General features: G+C 44.2%; 2 protein-coding genes across 2 annotated transcripts in view; one reads left to right on the top strand and one right to left on the bottom strand.

Moving 5' to 3' along the window:
• Positions 1-3,882, bottom strand: part of LOC149443899 (uncharacterized) — a 43,784-nt gene extending 39,902 nt beyond the window's left edge. Inside the window, exons 1-2 of the mRNA XM_089655234.1 lie at positions 3,827-3,882; positions 2,918-2,997 (exon numbers count right to left, since the gene is read on the bottom strand). Coding sequence (XP_089511360.1) covers positions 2,918-2,997; positions 3,827-3,882 — 136 coding nt within the window. The remainder of the gene's footprint in view (positions 1-2,917; positions 2,998-3,826) is intronic.
• Positions 3,883-6,051: 2,169 nt separating this feature from the next.
• Positions 6,052-23,730, top strand: part of LOC149443898 (cell adhesion molecule CEACAM5-like) — an 81,589-nt gene continuing 63,910 nt past the window's right edge. Inside the window, exon 1 of the mRNA XM_089655232.1 lies at positions 6,052-6,535. Within this exon, the coding sequence (XP_089511358.1) occupies positions 6,052-6,535 (484 nt within the window). The remainder of the gene's footprint in view (positions 6,536-23,730) is intronic.

Raw genomic sequence — 23,730 nt, 5'->3', positions numbered from 1 at the left:
CCAGGTTGCACCTTAGACTGTCTAGGAGCTCAGTGATGCCCTGGTCCAGATCTGGGTGTAAATACCTCAGGACACCATCCGTCATCTCATTAGGAGCATGCCTCGATGTGGTCAGGCATGCATACAAGCACGTGGGGGCCATACAAACTACTGAGTACCATTTTGAGTTGCTATAATGAAATTTCAGCAAAATGGACTAGCCTGCTGCATTATTTTCTCACTTTGATTTTCGGGGTGTCTTTGAATTCAGTCCTCTGTAGATTGATAATTTTCATTTCCATCAAACGATGGGGCATCTTTACATTCCTAACACATTACCCAGTCCATATCAGTATTGATATCCAGCATGATATTTTCCCCCATTGAGATCTGATGTGTTTCCATAGTGTTCCTTTAATTTTTTTTGAGCAGTGTATATTAGTGGCTCTGTCCCAAAATAGTGTGTGGTAACAGAGAAAAGGTTAATCAGATATTAGGTCCCTTTTAGATAGAGCCCTCCTATAATGATGTAATGGGTATAGTCAGTACCCATATATGTATATGCCAGGTTGGGAGGAGCCCAGTGCAGTTGGGGCATGGGAACTAATTACCCCACATCTATGAAAATTTAGTCAGCTGGGCAGGGGCCCTCGATAGGACTGGAGGTGGGATAGTTCTGCATCCAGAAGAGTCAGCTGCAGTCTTCTTAGCTCTTATGGTTGGTGTACACTGGAGCGGCTTGCAAAAGACCTTTCAGGCCAGTCCAAGTGTTCTCTGCAGCCAGTTCTATACCCATGGAGTACCTAGAAGAAGTGTACTGAAGCTGGAGGTGCAGCTGCAGTGTTCCTGTCTTTGGAACGACAGGCAGGGAGTCATGAGCTAAATACATAGAGCCTATGGCAATTCAGAACCCTCTGAGTAAGTACACATGACCTTGGGAAGGAGAGAGACTGTGCAAAAGGGAAGATAGCTTAAGAGTGCTGTGTATGGTGTGCTGCTTTCACATAATGACTACTGCAGTATGTCCACTTTATGTGATTGACAAATGTCAAGTGACCTCGATTAGTATGTCTGTGATGTGCCAATGCCATCTTCTGAAGAACACCAGTAAAGTGTGAAACCTACATCTTTTGGACATTCCTTTTTTGACTATAAAGGCTAATGGCCTGTGATGCCATGGGAAGACCTTTGGGAAGAAGGTGGGCACAATATGGTGGAAGTAGAGGCTTATAAGCAGGTGGACTGTTTGTTCTATCAAAGAAGAAGCCGGGTGGGGACTTGCATCTCTTGGCACTAACACGCAGCCAATCAGAAGCCCAGCAGTGCCGCTCAGCAGTGCTGCCCACCTTTTCCCATCAGTTCCTCTGACCTGTGCCCATCAGTGCCCAGCAGTGCCACCCATCTGTGCCCAGCAGTACCCCCATCAGTGCCACCCAGCAGTGCTCCCAGTCAGTGCCCAGCAGTGCAGCCTCATCAATGCACATCAGTGAAGAAGAAAAATTACCTGTTTCCAAAATTGTATAATAGAAACAAAGAAACTTTTTTTTTCTTCAAATTTTTGGCTCGTTTTTTTGTTTATAGCGCAAGAAATAAAACACCCAACGGTGAGTAAATATCACCAAAAGTAAACTCTATTTATCTGAAAAAAAAGATAAATATTTCATATGGGTGCATTGTTGCATAACCGCACAATTGTCATTCAAAGTGCAACAGCGCTAAAAGCTGAAAATTGGCCTGGGAAGGAAGGGGGTGAAGGGGGTGAAAGTGCCCGGTAGGCAAGTGGTTAAGGCCTCATACACAAAGGGCGTTTTAGCAGCCACTTTTAGGAGCATTAGGCATTTTTCCAAACGGGCCTCCATGTTATCCTATGTGTCAATGCACACATAGGGGGTCATTTACTAAAACTAGAGAGTGCAAAATTGGGTGCAGCTCTATATAGAAACTAATTAGCTTCCAGGTTTTATTGTCAATGCTTCACTGAACAAGCTGAAGTAAGAAGCTGATTGGCTGTTATACACAGCTGCACCAGTTTAAGTAAATCTCCCCCATAGACATTTAGAAGCTTTTCGTAGCAGATGCGGCCCTTTGCCTCCTTTTATCTGGCCCTTGGGGCACTATTTCATCCACTGATACCAACAATGGAACAAAATGGGGCATGGTCTGCCGCGGCTGGAAGATGGCCGCATAGAGAGGGAGCTCCCGCCGGCCGGATCCCTCTATATCGCCGCACGACGGAGCGGGGTGAGAGGGAGCTGCCAAACAATGGGGAAGTCTGACCGGACCTCCTCCGGTACACGATCGCGCTCCCCACGGGGCCAGGGTGTGCAGGGGAGACACATAACGGAGCTCTTCCGCTCCCAACAGCAAAGGGAGGGGCCGCAGCCATCTCCTTCTCCTGCTGCGTCCCCCTCTGCCCCCCTCCTCCTCTCCACGGCTGCTAATAATGTTAACCCTTCCTGCTCTGAAATACAGGCAGCCCCAGACACAGTGCCTCAGCATGATGTCCCCCCTGCCTCACAATCTCTGTCCCTGAGGGATCTTCAGGCTGTGGCTGCTGACATTAAAGCCACCCTGACAGCCACACTCACTGCAGCATTAGGGGACCTGCATAATGATTTAAGGGCCATGGGTTCACGATTGGATCACGTGGAATCCGCATCCAGGCAAAATGGTTCTGCGATTCTTGATTTACAACATCGTTCAACGATACACGTGTCAACTATCAGAGAGCTCCACAGGCATATTGAGGATTTAGATAACCGTGGCCGCAGGCGTAACATCAGGATCCGCGGTCTCCCAGAATCAGTAGAAAATACCGATATTCCCAAGGCAGCAATGGCCATATTCAATAACCTCCTTGGTCGCCCGCAAGCAACCCCGATTGACATCGAACGTGTGCACAGAGCGATCCGCCCCAGGAGGGGAGATGCAGACCCACCCAGGGATATCGTTTGCTGCCTAGTCAGCTTCCCGCTCAAAGAAGATGTCCTCCGATGTGCTAGAGACAGAGGGCGCCTTCTATATGAGGGGACAGAAATACAACTTTTTCAGGACTTATCCAGCACCACCCTACGCCAACGGCGTGCTTTACGCCCTCTTCTGGACTCGCTCCGATCGCGTAACATTCCGTACAGATGGAGGTTCCCCTTCTGTCTCTCTGTACAAGTTAGTGGTCGTTCTTACAACTTGCGCACCCCTGAAGAACTGCCCTCTTTCTGTGCCTCCATAGACATCCCGCTGATTGACCTGCCAGATTGGTTCAGCTCCATGAGATTGCCGCTATCCCAGGATTTGGCAGCCGAGGATAATGCTATGGATTGGCGCGGTCAGTCTTCTCGTAGAGGGCGGATGGCCCCATCGACCCCTCCGAGACCCCTCATGGGAGACGCCACGACTACCTTCAGCCCGACGGCCTCGCCAGCACACAGGAGGCCAAGACGCGACACCTAATGGTCCCTGTTCTTCCCTTAACATTGCTACTTTGATGCATACCCTGCTGTGTACGTTCTACTGTTACTGCGCACCTTTTTTCGTCCACCCGCCCCATATGTTCTAGTTGCGCACTTGCGCTCTCTGATCAATGCTCGTCGGACTCCTACTCCTTTACTATTTATCCGTCAAGACTGCAGCCTGTGATCCATGGAACTCTGTCACTGTCCTATGCGCACATAGTGGGTCTCCACAGCTCATTCATGCCTTACAAGGGTTGGCCACATTCTAGCTGTCTCGTCCTCATACAAGGGGGATCAGTTTTTAGGCTCTGCCTTCCTAATCGTCACCTAATTCTCCGCACTCCACAGCGCGTCCTCCGCTTCCAGTTGGTTATCGATTGGTGCCTTCTCCTAACCTTCTATTTCCTATTACCATCTGGAGGCGTGCTGGGCGATGAACATCCTCCGACATCGTCTTACTGGCAAGCTCTGAACTTCGCCCTCACATCTATGTGGACGTCCTGCTGTTCGCTTGGGGTTGTTCGGTGATGGATTGTTCGCCCCCCACATCCTCTCCGTGGACATTGGAGCGCCTGGCCTTCCCGATCCTATGGAAGTGATCCCTGCTCAATTTGTAATGTATAATTTCTGCGTGAATATGTTAGTGTCTCTAAATTTCGACCGGGGGGTGGTTTGGGGGGAGATGGTTATTGTTTGCGGGGACGGAGAACTGCTTTTTTTTTTTCTTTTTTTTTTTTTCGGGGAGTGTAAATGTTCTCTTAGTCAGTGAAATCTGATTGTGTGGACGAGCATCACCTTTTCCCGCTACTGGCTAGACATTTCAGAATGGCACCATGTCATTCTCTTCAACCCGGCTTTGACTTGGCCGAAATGGCATACCTGAGGGCCTGCGTGCCTTTGATCACTCCCATGCTCACTTCCCTCCTCCTCCTCCTCCTCCCCACTCCTACGCTATTTTGAGAGAGGTGATGCTCGTACCCTTTGTTTCCCTGGGGACGCTAGGTACTATCCTTATGTGGGGGGGGGGGTAGGGGGAGGAGGGTTTCTATGTCTTATTTAGTCCCCTTGATACTCATATATTTGTGGGATGATGACGGGCCTTGATCTTAGGGGACTCATTAGTAACGGTTGCATAGGGGCTTATTGATGTTTTATCTGATTTTGTCATGCTCATTCATGTTTTGATACTGTTGATTTGTTAAGTTTGTGCCTTGTGATGTGGTTTGCCTGTAATATGTGCAGGGGTCTTCCGATATTCTCCGTTCAGTGAGGTGCCCCTTTACTATCTCGCGCCCACCTTGGCGTGGGCTGCTCTTCCCAATGCGATCACTCAGTCAGTGCCTTACACTTATTTAATACTAAGCGTAGCTAGACCCCTCGCTCGGCAACATTTCACGTGTGATACACCTACTAAAGTTGCCCAGGTCTTCTTCTTATGCATGTCACATACCACTTCATCTCCCTTGGAAGACTGGTACCCAAACCTTTATATGCCCCACCCCTGCGGACTTCTGACACCACTTACATCTCTTGAACCCCGCCCCCCTTGTTCTTGCCTTTTGTTTTATAATTTCTCATAGAGGGCTACCGGCCGGCGGATGCGCACTTCCTGGTTTCACGCCGACCTCGTTCCCCACACAGTGAGCTCGGTGAGCTTCCACTGATCCTTTGCTTTCGGCTTCTATCCGTCTCTTTTTTCTGGGCTTCTCTTCTTTCTTTCTGCTCCTCTTCTTTTTCCCCGACCCTTTCCCCCTTTTCTTGTTTTCTTTCTCTCACGTAGAACAGCGGGTCTGTTCCTCTAGCCGTATACTATCTATATTCCCCCCCCCCTTTTTTTTTTTTTTTCCCCTTCCCCCCTCCTGTTCCCATCCCCGGTTCCTCGGCTTACCGAAGCCCCGGACTCAGGCTCCGCCTTCCAACAGCCATGCTTTCTTCCGCTTCACAGACGGGACAACTGTCTCTGAAACTCCTTTCACTCAATGTCAAAGGTTTGAACATACCCGAAAAGCGCTCCATGCTCCTCTCTTACGTACACAAACAGAAAGCGGATGTGGTCTTTTTACAAGAAACGCATCTTCGCCAAGACTCCATCCCAAAGCTTTACAATTTCTACTTCCCCACGGTCCTCCACGCTGCCAACCCCCTGGCTAAGTCTAAGGGGGTTGCAATACTGTTCGCCAGACACCTCCAGTTTCATATGACGGATTCCATGGTGGATCCTGAGGGTAGATACCTGTTTATAAAGGGAGTGTTCGCTAACAGACCTATCACATTCGCCAATGTCTATGCCCCCAATGTTCAACAGGTCTCCTTCATGCGCTCAATCGTCTCTGCCCTAGCTGCTTTCCAGGAGGGGTTACTGGTACTTGGTGGCGATCTGAATGTCCCTTTAAGCCCTCTGCTAGACTCCTCGGGAAGTTCTTTTCTGCCCTACAAGGCTCTCAGGCAAATACATATACAATTACAGCTTCTACAATTACATGACACCTGGTGTACACTTTACCCCACTGTTAAAGATTATACTTTTTTTTCCCCACCACACAATAAGTATTCTAGGATATATTACTTTTTTTTGTCGCAACCAGATCTCCCTCTCCTCCATGCTGCTACTATTGAACCGATGGTCCTTTCCGATCATCATCCCATCTCCATGACGCTACGGTTCCCCATCTCGCACCAGCGTTCCAAATACTGGCGTTTGGATGCTTCCCTTCTTACGGATGTCGCTATTGTGCAGGAGCTCCGCTCTAATATGGCTGAATACTTTTCCTTGAACAGCTCGTCAGACACCTCACCCATCACACAATGGGAGGCCCACAAGTGTGTCATACGGGGTAGCCTCATTGCCCTTGCGACGAGACGTAAGAAAGCCAAACAGGAGCGTCTGAAGCTCCTCTCAGATAGGATCCGCTCTTTGGAGAGTGTACACAAACGGACTCTGGCTGCGTCGACCCTTTCGGAACTCACGCATGCACGCACGCAGCTTCTCACGGAACTGGGTAAAGTGGTTAGAAAAAGATACATTCTTACACACAAGCTCTATTATGAGTTCGCAAATAAGAGTGGGAAATTTCTAGCTAGAGCTCTTCGGGAGAAACGGGCTAGTATGACGGTTCATAAAATCAGAGGCTCTGATGGCATTGAGGCTACATCTAACCCCGATATTGCCGCCCATTTTGAACGCTACTATAAATCTTTGTACAACCTCCCTCCGGAACGTCCCCCCATACACTCGGACAAATCTAGAACTTCCTTGATCTCTGAATTTCTCCATCTCTACGGTTCACCCGCCCTCTCCGAGGATCTGGTACACGCTATGGAAAATGATCTCACCCTACTTGAACTGCAATCTGCAGTGAAACAGATGAAACCGGGGAAGAGCCCGGGCCCTGATGGTTTTTCAGTAGCCTATTATAAATCATTTTTAGATATACTGGGTACTCCATTTCTTGCTGCTTTTAACACTCTTGCTCAACCTTCAGGGCCGCCTAACCACCTGTTGGAGGCTCACATTACAGTTATCCCCAAAGACGGGAAGGACAACACCCAGGTTTCCAATTATAGACCCATTTCCTTGCTGAACATGGATGTCAAACTATTCGCGAAGATCATTGCTAATCGTCTTCTTCCCTCGCTTCCCTCCATGGTCGATTTGGACCAAGCAGGATTTATCCCTGGTAGAGAAGCAAGGGACAACACTATCAAGGCCCTTAATCTCCATCACTGGCTTCGCAGGTCTAACACGCCGGGTTTTTTCCTCTCCTTGGATGCAGAAAAGGCCTTTGACAGGATTGCCTGGGATTACTTGAACGCGTCTTTGGTGGCACTGGGTTTGGGTGAGAAGATGCTCAACTTTATCATGGCCCTCTATTCTGCCCCTACTGCCCGGGTCCGGGTGAACGGCCATCTGTCAAACTCCTTTCATTTACGGAACGGCACACGTCAGGGATGCCCCCTCTCCCCACTTTTGTTTGTCCTATCCCTTGAGCCCCTGTTGCGGAAAATTCGTTTAAACCCTGATGTTAAAGGAATCACGGTGACAGACAAGGAATATAAGCTTGCAGCTTATGCGGATGATATTCTTTTGTTCCTGACGGACCCTCACATCACTCTTCCGAACCTACTGAAAGACTTTGCCCTTTTCAGATATTTGTCGAATTTTAAAATTAATTTCTCCAAATCTGCCGCCCTTAACATTACTTTGTCTGCTGAGCTAGTCTCTGCTTGTGAGGCCCAATTCCCATTTCACTGGGAAAGGGATTCCCTAACTTATCTTGGTATCCAGCTCACCAGCAGCCTTGATGACCTTTACGTGAAAAACTTTCTTCCCGCTCTTCGCTCTATGCAAGAAGACCTCAATAAATGGCACCGTCCTTGTTTCTCGTGGTTTGGAAGGGCAGCGATCATTAAAATGAATGTACTTCCCCGTCTCCTGTATCTCTTCCAAACATTACCAATTCACTTGCCTCTTGCTTTCTTTGCTTCTTGCAAAAGACTGTGTTCACTGTTCCTTTGGAGCCACAAACGTCCGCGTATTGCCTACTCCCAATTAACCCTCTCTAAACTTAAAGGGGGTATAGGATTCCCTGATCTTTACCGCTACTATTGGGCGTGTCATCTTTCCCGGATAGTTGATTGGCACGTTCACACTGCCTCTAAAGACTGGATTTCTATAGAGAATGCTTGCTCGCCCTTCCCCCTGGCATCGGTTCCTTGGCTTTTGCCGAAACACACGCCACAAGTTCTTCTCACCCATCCCTTGGTGGGACCTACGTTAAAAATTTTCCGTTCGGCTTGTAGATCTGCATCCATTTCTGGCATACCCAACCCCCTGACCCCCATACGCCTCAACCCTGACTTTCCCCCTGGAATGCATAAAGACTTTTTAATGAAACACTGGCCACACGAACAGATCTTAGTGCAACATTTTCTCCACAAGGGCAAGGTGAAAACACTCCGAGAATTGCAAGAAAGCCTGGGTATTCGCAAATTCCCTTTCTGGGTATATTTCCAGATCAGACATTATCTGCTCTCTCATAAACCCCCTCATAACTGGCATCGCTCTCTTACCCCGTTTGAATCTGCATGTGCGAAGGCTGAACCGCGGAAACATCTGATCTCGGAGATCTACCCACTTCTAGTGGAGAGCCGGTCTTATGACTCCCTCCCAGCATGTCGGGCTTGGAAGAGAGATTTTAATGCTGAGCTGTCGGACTCAGACTGGGACCTGGTCTTCCAATACTCTCATAAATGTTCCCTCAATGTCTCGACACAAGAAAACAGCTACAAAATAGCCTCTAGATGGTACCGAACTCCCTCAAGAATTCATCATTTTAACCCCGCCTTCCCCAACAGCTGCTGGAGATGCGGGACCCCGGATGGGTCCTTTCTCCACATTTGGTGGTCTTGCCCGATTCTTCAACCATTTTGGCAGGAGGTACATAGGTTAGTAGTGTCTATAAGTACCTTACCCTTAGCTCTCTCTCCTGCTCAATTCCTCCTCCATCATTCTTCCCTTCCCAGGGCTCAGTACTTTAAATCATTAGCCATGCACATGATCAACGCAGCCAGACTCTGTATTCCGTTTCTGTGGGGCTCCACTCGCTCTCCCTCTATACGTGAATGGCTCACCCGAGTGGGTAAAACGGCGGACATGGAAGAACTGGTTGCGACTGCTCTCGACACTCCTACGAAATTCTCTCACGTATGGGCCTGTTGGACCCATTTTCTGACTACCCCGGAGTATCGATCCCTCATGGACCAGCCCGTCTGAATTTGATTTGGACTTCTCGATAGTGTTATTTAGTAGTATTTGATCTGAGGGTGCCATCATACTCCCCCCTGTGTTCCATGCACATTCTTTCGACGCCGATGAAAGCGTAGGTTCCACCCACTCCCGCTACTGTTTGTATTGAGGATAAGGTATTTTTGACGGTTGTCCCATCTCTTATTTTACCCTCCATATTTGCTTCCCTTACTCCCCCCCCCCTTCCCTCCCCCCCCTCTTTTTTTTTTTTTTTTTCTCTCTCTCTATCTTTCTTTCTTTCCCTTTCTCTTTCTTTCCCTTCTTTCTCGCCTTCTCTTTTCTTTTCTTTTCATATGCTTACACACGTTTCGGACAATTTTTCCAATAGAACATTGAGTAGGTGGTCAGCATCACCTCCCGCAATTCGTCAGCGGTTCACACGACAATTACTCCTACATTCGCACAATTCCATCTTCGTATTCTGTAGTTTTGACTTCTACTTAGGCATCGTATTTGCTCGTCTCCCCCCTACAGATTTTTACCGCAAGACAATATGGTAGGAGGCCAAACGTCTCTTTCTTTTTAGCACTTGACAAGCATACCTGAATATTACAGGCACATCCCTTTCGTGGCCTAGTTCGTCCACACTGTTTGGTTTTGCGTTGGACCTCTTTTGCCTTTGTATGATACATGCTTTGTTGTATGTCCTATGTACACTTCATCTGTACATTTTCGTGTGATCATTTGTATCTTGTTTTCAATAAACTTTGTTTTTTGGAAAAAAAAAAAAACAATGGAACAAAATTATTCCCACTGACACCAATGAAGGGGTACATTTCCTCCCAATGACACCAAAGATGGGGCACAATTCCTCCCAGTAACACCAATAATGGGGACCGATGACACCAGTGATGGGTCACAATTCCTCCCACTGACACCAATGATTGGGTGTTCTTCCTTCCTCTAACACCAAAGATGGGGCATTGTCCATTCCAACTGACATTAGGACCTTTTCTACTCCCAATAGCCAAAGTCCAGCTCCACTAAAGTGTGGAGGACAATAAACTGGCCCTTTCTTTAGAAAGTTTGGAGACCACTGCTATAAGAGATTGAGTGGTTGTTCACCGACCTTCCAAGAGCGCTTAATATCATTGGTATATTACTTTACAACACTGTAATGCAGTAACATTAAACATGGAATTCTACATTAAACTGCTTGATATTTCTTTTTTTTCCAGAATACATTTTTATTTGGTTTTACAAATATAGTTACCACAACATAAAAACAAAAATAGGACAGTGAAAAGCTACACAATATCAAAGTATAGGTGTTGCAGTAAAGTTTAATAAAGAGAAAAAAAGGAAATATTGAATAATTCCTACAGTCCTACTAGTTCCACAAAAAAATAATCATTTTAGAGTATCCAAAAAAAGGTTAACCATAATAATATCTTAGGTTACTGTTCGGAACCAGTCGGACCAGGGTTTCCAAGCTTTGTCAACTGCTTGATATTTCTTATGTGTCTTGGAAACCCTATTTGTGAGTTCTCTGCATTGTGCTAACTAGGTCTGCATACCTGTTGTGGTCATTATATATATTTGGGAAATGGAGAAAGTACAGAGAAGGGCAACCAAACTGATTAGAGACATGGAGGAGATCAGTTATGAGCAAAGATTAGAGGAACTGAATGTATTCTCTCTTGAGAAGAGGAGATTAAGGGGGGATATGATCTCCATGTATAATACATAAGGGGGGATATGATCTCCATGTATAATACATAAGGGGGGATATGATCTCCATGTATAATACATAAGGGGGGATATGATCTCCGTGTATAATACATAAGGGGGGATATGATCTCCATGTATAATACATAAGGGGGATATGATCTCCGTGTATAATACATAAGGGGGATATGATCTCCATGTATAATACATAAGGGGGGATATGATCTCCATGTATAATACATAAGGGGGGATATGATCACCATGTATAATACATAAGGGGGGATATGATCTCCGTGTATAATACATAAGGGGGGATATGATCTCCATGTATAATACATAAGGGGGATATGATCTCCGTGTATAATACATAAGGGGGATATGATCTCCATGTATAATACATAAGGGGGGATATGATCTCCATGTATAATACATAAGGGGGGATATGATATCCGTGTATAATACATAAGGGGGGATATGATCTCCATGTATAATACATACGGGGGGATATGATCGCCATGTATAATACATAAGGGGGATATGATCGCCATGTATAATACATAAGGGGGGATATGATCGCCATGTATAATACATAAGGGGGATATGATCGCCATGTATAATACATAAGGGGGGATATGATCACCATGTATAATACATAAGGGGGGATATGATCTCCATGTATAATACATAAGGGGGATATGATCGCCATGTATAATACATAAGGGGGATATGATCTCCATGTATAATACATAAGGGGGGATATGATCACCATGTATAATACATAAGGGGGGATATGATCACCATGTATAATACATAAGGGGGGATATGATCTCCATGTAGAATACATAAGGGGGGATATGATCTCCATATATAATACATAAGGGGGGATATGATCTCCATGTATAATACATAAGGGGGGGATATGATCACCATGTATAATACATAAGGGGGGATATGATCTCCATGTATAATACATCAGTGGTTCATATAGTGAACTCGGTGTAGAGCTATTCACCCTGAGGTCATCACAGAGGACAAGGGGGCACTTTTTACATCTGGAGGAAAAGAGATTTAATCTGCAAATATGGAAAGGTTTCTTTACAGTAAGAGCTGTGAAAATGTGGAATAGACTCCCTCAAGAGTTGGTTCTGGCCAGCTCAGTGGATTGCTTTAAAAAAGGCCGGGAATCTTTCTTGGAAACACAGAATATAACTGGTTACTAACATTTATAGGTAAAGTTGATCCAGGGAATATCTGATTGCCTGTCAGGGGATCAGAAAGGAATTTTTTTCCCAGCAGGAGCAAATTGGATCATGCTTTGCTGGGTTTTTTTGCCTTCCTCTGGATCAACTGTGGGTATAGGATTATAACTTTTTTTTTTACGGTTGAGCTGGATGGACTTTTGTCTTTTTTCAGCCAGACTAATCATGTATACTGTATATATATTATATGTGTATTGGGTATTAGGAGTTCATTCACAACTATAACAATGTTTGACGTAAATACAAAGTCCTTTATGAAGATGCATGCTATTTTGGCTGCAAGTTTTATTCTGAGACTCCACCAGATTGGATCACCCTACCAGGTCCCCAAAATATCTGCAACATAGTATATAGTAACATATCTTACCTATGATCTGCAATAGGAGGAAGCAGGGCAACAAAAACCGAGTGTAATCCATCCCGTCATCTGACAGTCTCAGTTCTGTGCAATTCTCTGCACTCTGAACCAGGTAATTGTACTGCTGTTCATGTACTAGTGAAACTAGACATCACAACCAGCTATGAGTTTTGTCGATTTCTCTAAGGCTTGGCCATACACTATACAATTTTCTGGCCAATTTCCTTTAGATTTACCTTCAACTATGTAGTGCAAGAGCCTGCCTAATTGCATACAATTGAAAGTGTTATTAGTTTTGACCTCCTATTATATGGTTTTCGGTAAATAAACCAAAAATCTCAAGAAAATTGTATAATGTATGGCCAGCCTAAGACTAGATTCACACCTATGTAGTTTGCATTGGATTCATTTCTGCAGTGCATTTTGTGTCTTTTTGCACATGTGTTTTTACAGTATTTTTTTTTTAACTGGTTGCTGGGCAGATTAAAATACAAAATGTTCAAAATGCATCAGTAACACACTACATGCTTTTCTGCAGCATCTCCATTGAAGTCTATGGAGCCAAAAACGCAACATTTTGTGTTTAAAAAAAGTCCCCGACCCTTTCCAAAAAAACACAGCGTGTGAAAACGCGGAGATGTGAAAATATCCCATAGGAAATCATGTTAAATGGACTGCTGTGTGTTAGCGGAAAATTCAGGTGTGAACCTAGACTTATAAAAGAAACCTGCATAAATATGTAGGCTGTCATTGGTGACCACCTTTTAAAAATGTTAGTTGTTGTAGTTGGCTGTGTTGAATGACCATGGCTAGTATGGGCTGGAGAGGAGTGTGGAGGGTACATACTTAAAGTATTTGTGAACTCATAATTAAAAAGATAGTAGTTACAGTGGATATAAAAAGTCTACCCACCCCTGTTAAAATGTCAGGTTTCTGTGATGTAGAAGAAACGAGACAAAGATAAATCATTGCAGAACTTACACCTTTAACCACATACCGCCCAGCCACTGTATAAATACGTTGGCAGGGCGGCACGGCTGGGCAAAACCACGTTTTAAAATGTGTGTTTTCAAAACAGGTAGGGGGCGCGCGAGAGGCACGCCACCGCCCTGCCTGTCCTGCCAATCATGGCCGCGGATGTCAGTCGCCAGGTCACAGCCGGCAATCACTGACAGAGAGCAGGGCCACAGTAGCTCTGCTCTCTGTCAGTTCCCTGACAGCTCCTGACATGCTGAGCCGGAGAGAAGAGTTTATCTCTCCCGATCAGCTGGTTATCCCCCTAGTAAAACACTCCCCCTCACACAGTTAACCCTTTCACTGAATAATAAAGTTAACCCCTTCCTCCCCAGTGCCATTAGTACAGTGTCAGTGTCTTTTTTTGCACTGATCACTATATTGGTGTCATTGGGGATGTCAGTGACCCCAAGTCAGTTCCCACCCAGTGTCAGAATGTCCGCCGCAGTCCCGCAGTCCCGCCATAAGTCACTGATCGGCGCCATAAGTCACTGATCGCCGCCATAAGTCGCTGATCGCCGTCATTATTAGTATAAAATAAAAAAAAATCCCAGTATCTTTCCCGCCATTTGTAAACACTATAACTTTCACGTAAACCAATTAATTTACATGTATTAGGTTTTATTTTTTAGCAAAGACATGGAGCAGAATGCATTTTGGCAGAAATTTATTTTTTGATTTTTAATTTTTTTTTTACTGAGCATGTTTTATAGCAAAAAGTCCAAAATATTGTTTTTTTTCGTCAAAATTGTCAGCCTTTTATTTTTATAGCGCAAAAAATTAAAACCGCACAGGCAATCAAATACCAATGAAAGAAAGCTCAATTTGTGGGGAAAAAAAGGATGTAAATTTAATTTATGTACCATATTGCATGACTGCGCAATTGTCCGTTAAACTAGTGCAGCGCTGTATAGCAAAAAAATGGCATAAATTGCAGTATCTATACCATAGTTTGTAGACGCTATAACTTCCACACAAAGCAATCAATATACACTTATTGGGATTTTTGTTACCAAAAACATGGAGCAGAATACATTTTGGCCTAAATTTATAACTAACTTTGAGTTTACTATATATTTTTTATAGCTGAAAGTAAAAAATATTGTTTTTCTTAAAAATTTCTGTTTTTTTTTGTTTATAGCGTGAAAAATAAAAAGCGCACAGGTGATCAAATACCACCAAAAGAAAGCTCTATTTGTGTGAAAAAAAGGACGTAAATTTCGTTTGGGTGCAGCAGCGCATGACCGCGCAATTATCAGTTAAATTAGTGCAGCGCCGTGTAGCAAAAAGAGGCCTGGTCATTAAGAGGGGTAAATCCTCAGGAGGGCAAGTGGTTAATGTGACCTATAAACTGTACAACTCAATTGAAAAACAAACTGAAATCTTGTAGGGGGGTGGGTGGAGTAAACATAAAAAACTAAAATAATGTGATTGCATAAGTGTGCACACCCTCTTATAACTGGGGATGTACCTGTGTTCAGAATTAAGCAATCACATTCAAGATCATGTTAAATAGGAGTCAGTAGAAAGGGGTGTGTAGACTTTTTCTATCCACTGTATATTGTTAAGCATTGTGCAAACTCTTGGCAGTATATAAATCCTGAATTAATATTATAATAAAAATAATAGTAATGTAACAGACACAAAGTGGTATCTCACTGCATCCAAGTATGTGGTAAGATACCGCACAGCGTTTTTCAAAAAGTTTTTTCAATTCACAAAAAAACACTACTAAAATATTACATGAGTTATTTTATAAAGTCATGCGGTATTTTAGTAGTAAAAACATGAGGTATTTATCAACAGTAGTAAATATCATGTTGCCAAGGAGCAGGTGGCCGCCGGAGTCCTTAACATCCAGTAATGGTTGTTAAGGAACTGGCGGCCTCCGTGTCCTTAACAACCGATGAGTCAACTGTCAGCGAGGTTCCCAGCTGACAGCCAAATGTACACAAAGCAAATAAAAATTGCAGAAAAAAACAGCGTGGGGTTCCCCCCAATTCATACCAGGCCCTGCAGGTCTGGTATGGAATTTGGGGGGGACCTCATGGTGATTTTTAAAAACTTTTGGCATAGGGTTCCCCCTTAAATGCATACCAGACCTGAAGGGACTGGTATAAATTGGGGAGAATGATCCCACAATGTTTTTTTTTCCAGCAATTTTTTAAATTATTTTCTTTACATTGACTCATTGGTTGGTAAGGCCACCAGTTTCTTAAAAAAAATGTTGTTTACTGGTTGTTAAGGATGCCAGTGGCCGCCTGCTCCTTCACATCCAGTTAAAATCATACACATTCCTTAACCGTTTCAATACCGGGCACTTTTACCCCCTTCCTGCCCAGGCCATTTTTCAGGTTTCAGCGCTCTCACACTTTGAATGACAATTGCGCGGTCATACAACACTGTACCCAAACTAAAATTTTATCATTTTCTTCACACAACTAGAGTTTTCTTTTGGTGGTATTTAATCACCGCTGGGGTTTTTATTTTTTGCTAAATTAACAAAAAAAGACCAAAAATTTTGAAAAAAAAAACACATTTTTCTTTGTTTCTGTTATAAAAGTTTACAAATAAATAATTGTTCTTCATAAATTTAGGCCGAGATGTATTCTGCTACATGTCTTTGGTGAAAATAACCCAAATTAGGATGTATTTTTTAGTTTGTAGGAAAGTTATAGAGTTCACAAACTATGGTATAGATCTGAAAATTGATCAATCCTGAAGTACTGACAGCCAATCTAATTTCTTGAGGTCCAAGAATGTCAGAATAGTACAGATATCCCCAAATGACCCCTTTTTGCAGAGTAGACAGTCCGACGTACTTCATAAGAGGCATGGCGAGTTTTTTGAAGTTGTATTTTTTTGTCATAATTTTTCGGAAAATGAAAAAATTAAAAAAATTATTTTCACTATTTTTTTTTTTACATACTGTCACCAGTGCAGTACAGCGTCATCATATAACTGGCATGGCGGTGAACAGGGACACTGACTGGTGACAGTATGAAAAAAAAAAATATATATATATATTTTTTTTTTTTATTATATTTAATTTTTTATTACTTTTTTTTTATTTTTTTAAAAATTTTTTTTCATATTTTACTATGACCAAAGTAGTACAATGTTACCATAGTAACATTGTACTACTTTGGGGAAGTGATCAGTATTTTTTTTGTTTTTTTTTTTACACAATTTGCTTATAGCAAAGAATTACTTTGCTATAAGCAAGCATTTACCTGAATGAAATCGATTCATTCAGCTTTTTTTTTTTTTGTGCTTAGCTGTGATTTGGTCACAGCTAATCACATGCACATGCATCATGAATGAAGCCATCCATTGTATACAACTGTCATGTGACCTGCTGTGATTGGTCACAGCACGTCACATGGTACCAGCAATGGGAGCCGGTACTCGGATCTGTCATCGGCCGTGTCCGAGGTGCACGGCCGGTGACAGATCGCACTGCTGCGCCGCTCTGCATTAGCGCAAATGGCGCATGTGCGGGAGCACGCCAAATGGCGTGCACCCGGAGTGGAGAGACACTTCTGAAGTCGCCAAACGGCCATTGGCCGGGCGGCTAATGGTTAAATACTGCATGCCTGGACCACTACTTAACTGGCACATGCATTTAATTATTTATTTCCTTCTGTGAATTGAGTTTAACACCTGTTCATGCGGTATTTACTGAGTGTTTTCAGCATTTTCCTGTACATACAGCAAAATGGTATAGTGAATTGAGAGTTTCAGGATTGCATGCAATATTAGAACAAAACGTGTCTGGGCACCTAAATACCGAATGTGAGATTCTTTTGTGATTGGAGCCCACTGACATTTATAAAAAAAAAAAAAAAATGATTATATTACTTTTTAAAAGATGAGAGTGAGCCTGACATTGCTAAACAAGTAATAACTGCCAACATCCCTATTAGTTATACAAAATCAAGACCTATAAGTTAGGAGAACCCCATGGGACTTTAAAGGCAGGGAGGCATAAAGCATACAACATATTAAAAGACCAATTAAAAGGTCAATCTTTATTCATAATAATAGCCGCATGGCCAGTAAAAGTTGATAAAAATACAGCAACAAAACGTGATACACCAACTTGATTGACCAACAAATACCCATATGGATTACAGATACACCAATATAGATACGCGTCTTGATTGGCAGTGGTGTATTCTTCCCATAATTCCCAACATGTTTCGGAATGAAGTTCCTTCCTCAGGGGAACAATTTGGTATAGTGGTGCTATCATACAATAATCACAGCAATAGTATATATAACCATAATCAAAATAAGTGTTACAAATATATAAACAAATATATAGCACAACCATCTCAGAAGATGGTCCGAAAAAGAGAAAATATCCAGTGAATGTGTCAGAGATGCGGGTGTGACCAGAAGTGTGTGGACTGACACAGGGAAACGTAGGCTTCAGATATGGTATAAATAAGATAATTTATTAAGACTAACAATACAAATGTAAACGCAGTGCACCAAACCCCAAGCTGACACAAATACATACAACAAGGTGAAACAAACCCAAACCTAAACTGATAAAGATACACAGGTACATACACATATAGAGCACAACGTAGTCAGGCAGGCCGGGTCGATAACTATCGGGCAGGTAGGTACAGGAGGAGCAGGCGGAGAGTAGTCAGGGTCACAAGCCAGGGATCAAACAGGAGAAGTCAGCAGAGGTCAGGATCAGGCAGGGTCGGCAACAAGTCAGGCAGAAACAGGAACTGGAATGCAGGTTACAAGATACAGGGGCCCATGGAAAAACACACACCAAGGCACAGACTGCAGGTCTGGCCATCCCTTAAATACACCACCTGCAATCAGCCCCAGGTGATGGCTAATTGCCGAAGTGAACCTCTGGTTGTTGAGAGCATCCGCTGGCCAGCCCTGGTACTGCAGCCCACAAGGCAGGTGAGTCCCACCACTATTGGCAAGTCCATTCCTGACAGAATGGCAGTTGCGTGGACGTAAATGCCTTGTTGATGTCAAAGGTCAGAGGAGAATGGGGCAGACTGGTTCGAGATGATAGAAAGGTAATAGTAACTCATGTCAATATGGACCAAAATCTCTGAGGAATGTTTCCAAAACATTGTTGATCTATGCCACGAAGAATGAAGGCAGTTCTGAAGGCAAAAGGGGGTCCAACCCGGAACTAGCAAGGTGGACCTAATAAAGTGGTGAGTGTATATAGAAAGGGTATTCATTCAAGGCAAATAAAAAATGTTTATAATATTCAAACTACTGTATATACAGTATGTAAATCTGTTGCATAATAAAGTTAGTCAGAATACCAGAAAAGTTCTAAATTTCTATTTTAGAATCTTTAGAGCACTGCAATATAGTCCTATAGATTTTGGGAGCAAAGTCTGAAATTCTTCCTTCTATTAATAATTTACAGACATTATTACTATATGCATTGTAAAGTTGGGTATAATAAGGAAGCATAAAATAAGCATTGGAATTTCCCATAATTTACTTCTTGAGAAAAGTCCTGGATTCTTTCCTGGATACACAGAATATAACTGGATATAACATTTATAGGTACAGTTGATCCAGGGAATATCCAATTGCCTCTCGAGGGGATCAGGAAGGAATTTTTTTCCCTGCAGGAGCAAATTGGATCATGCTTTGCTGGGTTTTTTTGTCTTCCTCTGGATCAACTGTGGGTGTAGGATTATAACTTTTTTTTTTTAATGGTTGAACTGGATGGACTTTTGTCTTTTTCAGCCAGACTAACTATGTAACTATGTTCTGCTGAAATTTTATACCCAGAATAAAATATTCTTAACTACAAAACTATAACTTGTTTTGGCCATATACAATGCAATTTAGGCAAATGCTGCAATAGATATAAATGTAATAAACAAAAAAAGTTGAAGGCAGGTTATAAAGGGATGTAAACGGGGTAGAGCCAGCTCTCCTGTACTGGGCCCCCTCAGTTCAGCAGGGAGCCCGAGGGCAGAGAGGGAACTCTTTGGACGTACATGCAGTAATCCCATGGGTCATGGCTCTCAGCAATAAGTTCATTGGGCCCCATCAGTTTAGCAGCAGGGTCTTGAGACAAAGAGGAGACTATTTACTCATTTTCAGGAGCAGCTGGAGTAATCCTGCCGCAGCTCCAGACAATTAAATTAATGTTCTGGCCTCTTCTTCTATATAAATCTGCCAGGGCAGGCTGGAACTTTAAAGTGTTACTAAACCCAGGACCCTGCATTCACTATATCTGGTCTCCCCGGTCCCTGCATTCACTATATCTGGTCTCCCCAGACCCTGCATTCACTATATCTGGTCTCCCTGGACCCTGCATTCACTATAACTGCTCTCCCCAGACCCTGCATTCACTATATCTGGTCTCCCCGGACTCTGCATTCACTATATCTGATCTCCCCGGACCCTGCATTCACTATATCTGGTCTCCCCGGACCCTGCATTCACTATATCTGGTTTCCCTGGACCCTGCATTCACTATATGTGGTCTCCCTGGACCCTGCCTTCACTAAATTTGGTCTCCCAGGACCCTGCATTCACTATACCTGGTCTCCCCGGACCCTGCATTCACTATATCTGGTCTCCCAGGACCCTGCATTCACTATATCTGGTCTCCCAGGACCCTGCATTTACTATATCTGGTCTCCCCGGACCCTGCATTCACTATATCTGGTCTCCCCGAACCCTGAATTCACTATATACGGTCTCCCCAGACCCTGCATTCACTATATCTAGTCTCCCAGGACCCTGCATTCACTATAACTGGTCTCCCCGGACCCTGCATTCACTATATCTGGTCTCCCAGGACCCTGCATTCACTATATCTGGTCTCCCCGGATCCTACATTCACTATATCCGCTCTCCCCGGACCCTGCATTCACTATATCTGGTCTCACTGGACCCTGCATTCACTATATCTGGTCTCACTGGACCCTGCATTCACTATATCAGGTTTCCCTGGACCCTGCATTCACTATATCTGGTCTCCCCGGACCCTGCATTCACTATATCCGGTCTCCCCGGACCCTGCATTCACTATATCTGGTTTCCCTGGACCCTGCATTCACTATATCTGGTCTCCCCGGACCCTGCATTCACTATATCTGGTCTCACTGGACCCTGCATTCACTATATCAGGTTTCCCTGGACCCTGCATTCACTATATCAGGTTTTCAGTGTTACATCACTGCTGTATCCAAGTAAACAGATGTAAAATGTAAAATGTTCTAGGGGTGTGCCAAGAATGGTCTTCAGCTTAGGCTGAACTCACAGGTACTGGAGTGATGGTCATTGCTGCCAACACACACTTGTGTAGACCATTATATTTCTTTCAGAACTCTTTTGCTTCCTGGGTCCCTGTTGGGGAGCTTTACAGTCAGCAAGTGAAGGGAAAGCTCTCAAATAAGGATGTAGGCAGGTGCAGTTCAACTTCCCTGCACAGGTGGCACTGTTACGGCACACACCATGCAGAGAGTGGAGGACAGGAGGAACTCTTGTTCCTCTGAGGCCTCTGTAGGTGTCATTAGAAGAACAGCTGTCTGGTATTTCCTATTATATTATGAGTCTCTCTTTTTTTCTCTCTCTCTTTTCCTCCTGTTTCTTTTATATCTTGGTTCTTTTTTATCCTTATATCACCGGATACTTTGTTTTTAGGCCTCTTAGGGTCTACTGTTTGAGTTGCTGTGACCCTCATATATTAGCACACTTCAAATGTTGGGATATGAGAACTTCAAATTGGTGGGTCATTAGAGGTCACTTAGTCAGTTATGTGGCTGATATATGCTTGTGTACCCCTTTTTGTATTGATGTATTGACTTATTTAATCTTTTTGTTGCTTTGCCCTTTATAATTCTGTGTCCTCCAAAATACGAAATGAGAGCTATGTATACGGTGTATGTAACTTTCTTCTATAATCTTTTAATAAAATGTTAATTATAAAAAAAACAAAAAGAAGAGTAGCTGTCTGATTGGATGCTGCTCCCCCAGGGGCGGACTGACCATTTGGGCACCCGGGCACTGCCCGAGGGCCTGGGGTCAGTAGGGGGACCCATGAGATGCCCCTGGTACCTTTCATAGACTTTTTTGGGTGTGGTTTGAGTGTGGGCAAGGACAAAGGGGCCCCATGATTTCCTATTGCTCGGGTGCCCCATGAGTTGTCAGTCCACCCCTGTGCTCCCCTGGGTAACCTTGGCAGCCATCTTTAGTGTGGACAGTGCCAGTAAGTAGCACAGTCCCACTGTATCAGTAGCTCTGAGTGTGTGAGCTTGCTGTATGAAGCCGCTAATGCACTAAAAAGGAACCACAAAGCCTTTCTAAAATATAACATAAAATTGGGAGTGCAGCGCTATACTAATAGATATAATATATACAGTTAGCCAGATAGAAATCCTACATAAAAGAGTCCTGTAAACTGAATGGTAAACAGTCCAAGATAATAAATATGACTTCAATCCAAACGAGTATATTCCAGTATCCCGACATGGAGGTGTAGAAAGATTGCCCACTCACCGGAAGCGCAATCTTAATGCGCGTTTAAAAATCTCATGTAGCCGGAGGTCCTGTGGAGATACAGCCTGGTGGTGGGAGTATCCTCTGGTGGTTGTTCAGGTGACAGGTGCCAGGGATGATGGTCTGGTCCGATACTCTAATTCCTCCAGCCTGGGCAGTTACCTGGAATACTGGGCTGAGGTGTGAAGGCTCAGTGCCAAGTAGTAAAAGATAAAGGTGCTCATAGTGTAGTAATGTAAAGATTTATTTAGATAAAAATTAATAGAATAACAAAATGAGCATAAACCCACAGGGTGATTGTGAGTAATAGTCATGAGCTCTTGAATACACTAACCAGTGGAAAACATAGAGTGGCCGTCGGACCTCCTTATCCGGCGGCGTGACGTCAAGGCGTGCAAGGGCTCCTCCTAGACGCGTTTCGTGTAATGACACGTCTGCTGTAGGCGTGATGCCACCGTATCAGTAGCTCTGATGAAGAAGGGACCTCCCTTTGAAACACGTCAGTGTTGAATACACTAACCAGTGGAAAACATAGGGTGGCCGCTGGACCTCCTTATCCGGCGGCGTGACGTCAAGGCGTGCAAGGGCTCCTCCTAGACGCATTTCGTGTAATGACACGTCTGCTGTAGGGGTGATGCCACCGTATCAGTAGCTCTGATGAAGAAGGGACCTCCCTTTGAAACACGTCAGTGTTGAATACACTAACCAGTGGAAAACATAGGGTGGCCGCTGGACCTCCTGATCCAGCAGCGTGACGTCAAGGCATTCAAGGACTCCTCCTAGAAGCGTTTCGTGTAATGACACGTCTGCTTTAGGGGTGATGCCACCATATCAGTAGCTCTGATGAAGAATGGAACTCCCTTTGAAACACGTCAGTGTTGAATACACTAACCAGTGGAAAACATAGGGTGGCCGCTGGACCTCCTTATCCGGCGGCGTGACGTCAAGGCATGCAAGGGCTCCTCCTAGACGCGTTTCGTGTAATGACACGTCTGCTGTAGGCGTGATGCCACCGTATCAGTAGCTCTGATGAAGAAGGGACCTCCCTTTGAAACACGTCAGTGTTGAATACACTAACCAGTGGAAAACATAGGGTGGCCGCTGGACCTCCTGATCCAGCAGCGTGACGTCAAGGCGTTCAAGGGCTCCTCCTAGACGCGTTTCGTGTAATGACACATCTGCTTTAGGGGTGATGCCACCGTATCAGTAGCTCTGATGAAGAAGGGACCTCCCTTTGAATCATGTCAGTGTCACTCTGAGAATCTCCCCTTCTGATGGGATACGCACGTGTCTCCTTATTGTGTGGTTCAACTTTGGACTTTACATGCTTGTTTTACTACTATGTTTGTGAGTATATCTCCTAAATCAATAAATCCATTAACTGTTTACTGAGGTAATGCGCAAGGCTGGTGCGCTCTGTCTTTTGTTCTTCACTACAGTCCCACTGCAGTTGGCACACATTTGTGAAGTGGCTAGGTCAGGGACAGTGTGTCTAGCATAGGGAAAGGAAGGACAAAATATGGACTGGATGCTGGTTAGGGTTGCCACCTCATCCCTTTAACCCCTTGACGCCAACCTCAGAAAACTGGGCTTTTTTCCGTGGGGCCGCATATTTGCATACCTGTCTTTCTGCTGGGAGCGCACCGCACAGCGCGCTCCCAGCACAAAGACCAG

This window comes from Staurois parvus, unplaced genomic scaffold (assembly GCF_062004578.1).
Source record: "Staurois parvus isolate SC_StPar_1 unplaced genomic scaffold, SC_StPar_1.0 ptg000827l, whole genome shotgun sequence".
NCBI classification, from domain to species: Eukaryota; Metazoa; Chordata; class Amphibia; order Anura; family Ranidae; genus Staurois; species Staurois parvus.
This window is presented reverse-complemented; position numbering and strand designations above follow the sequence as displayed.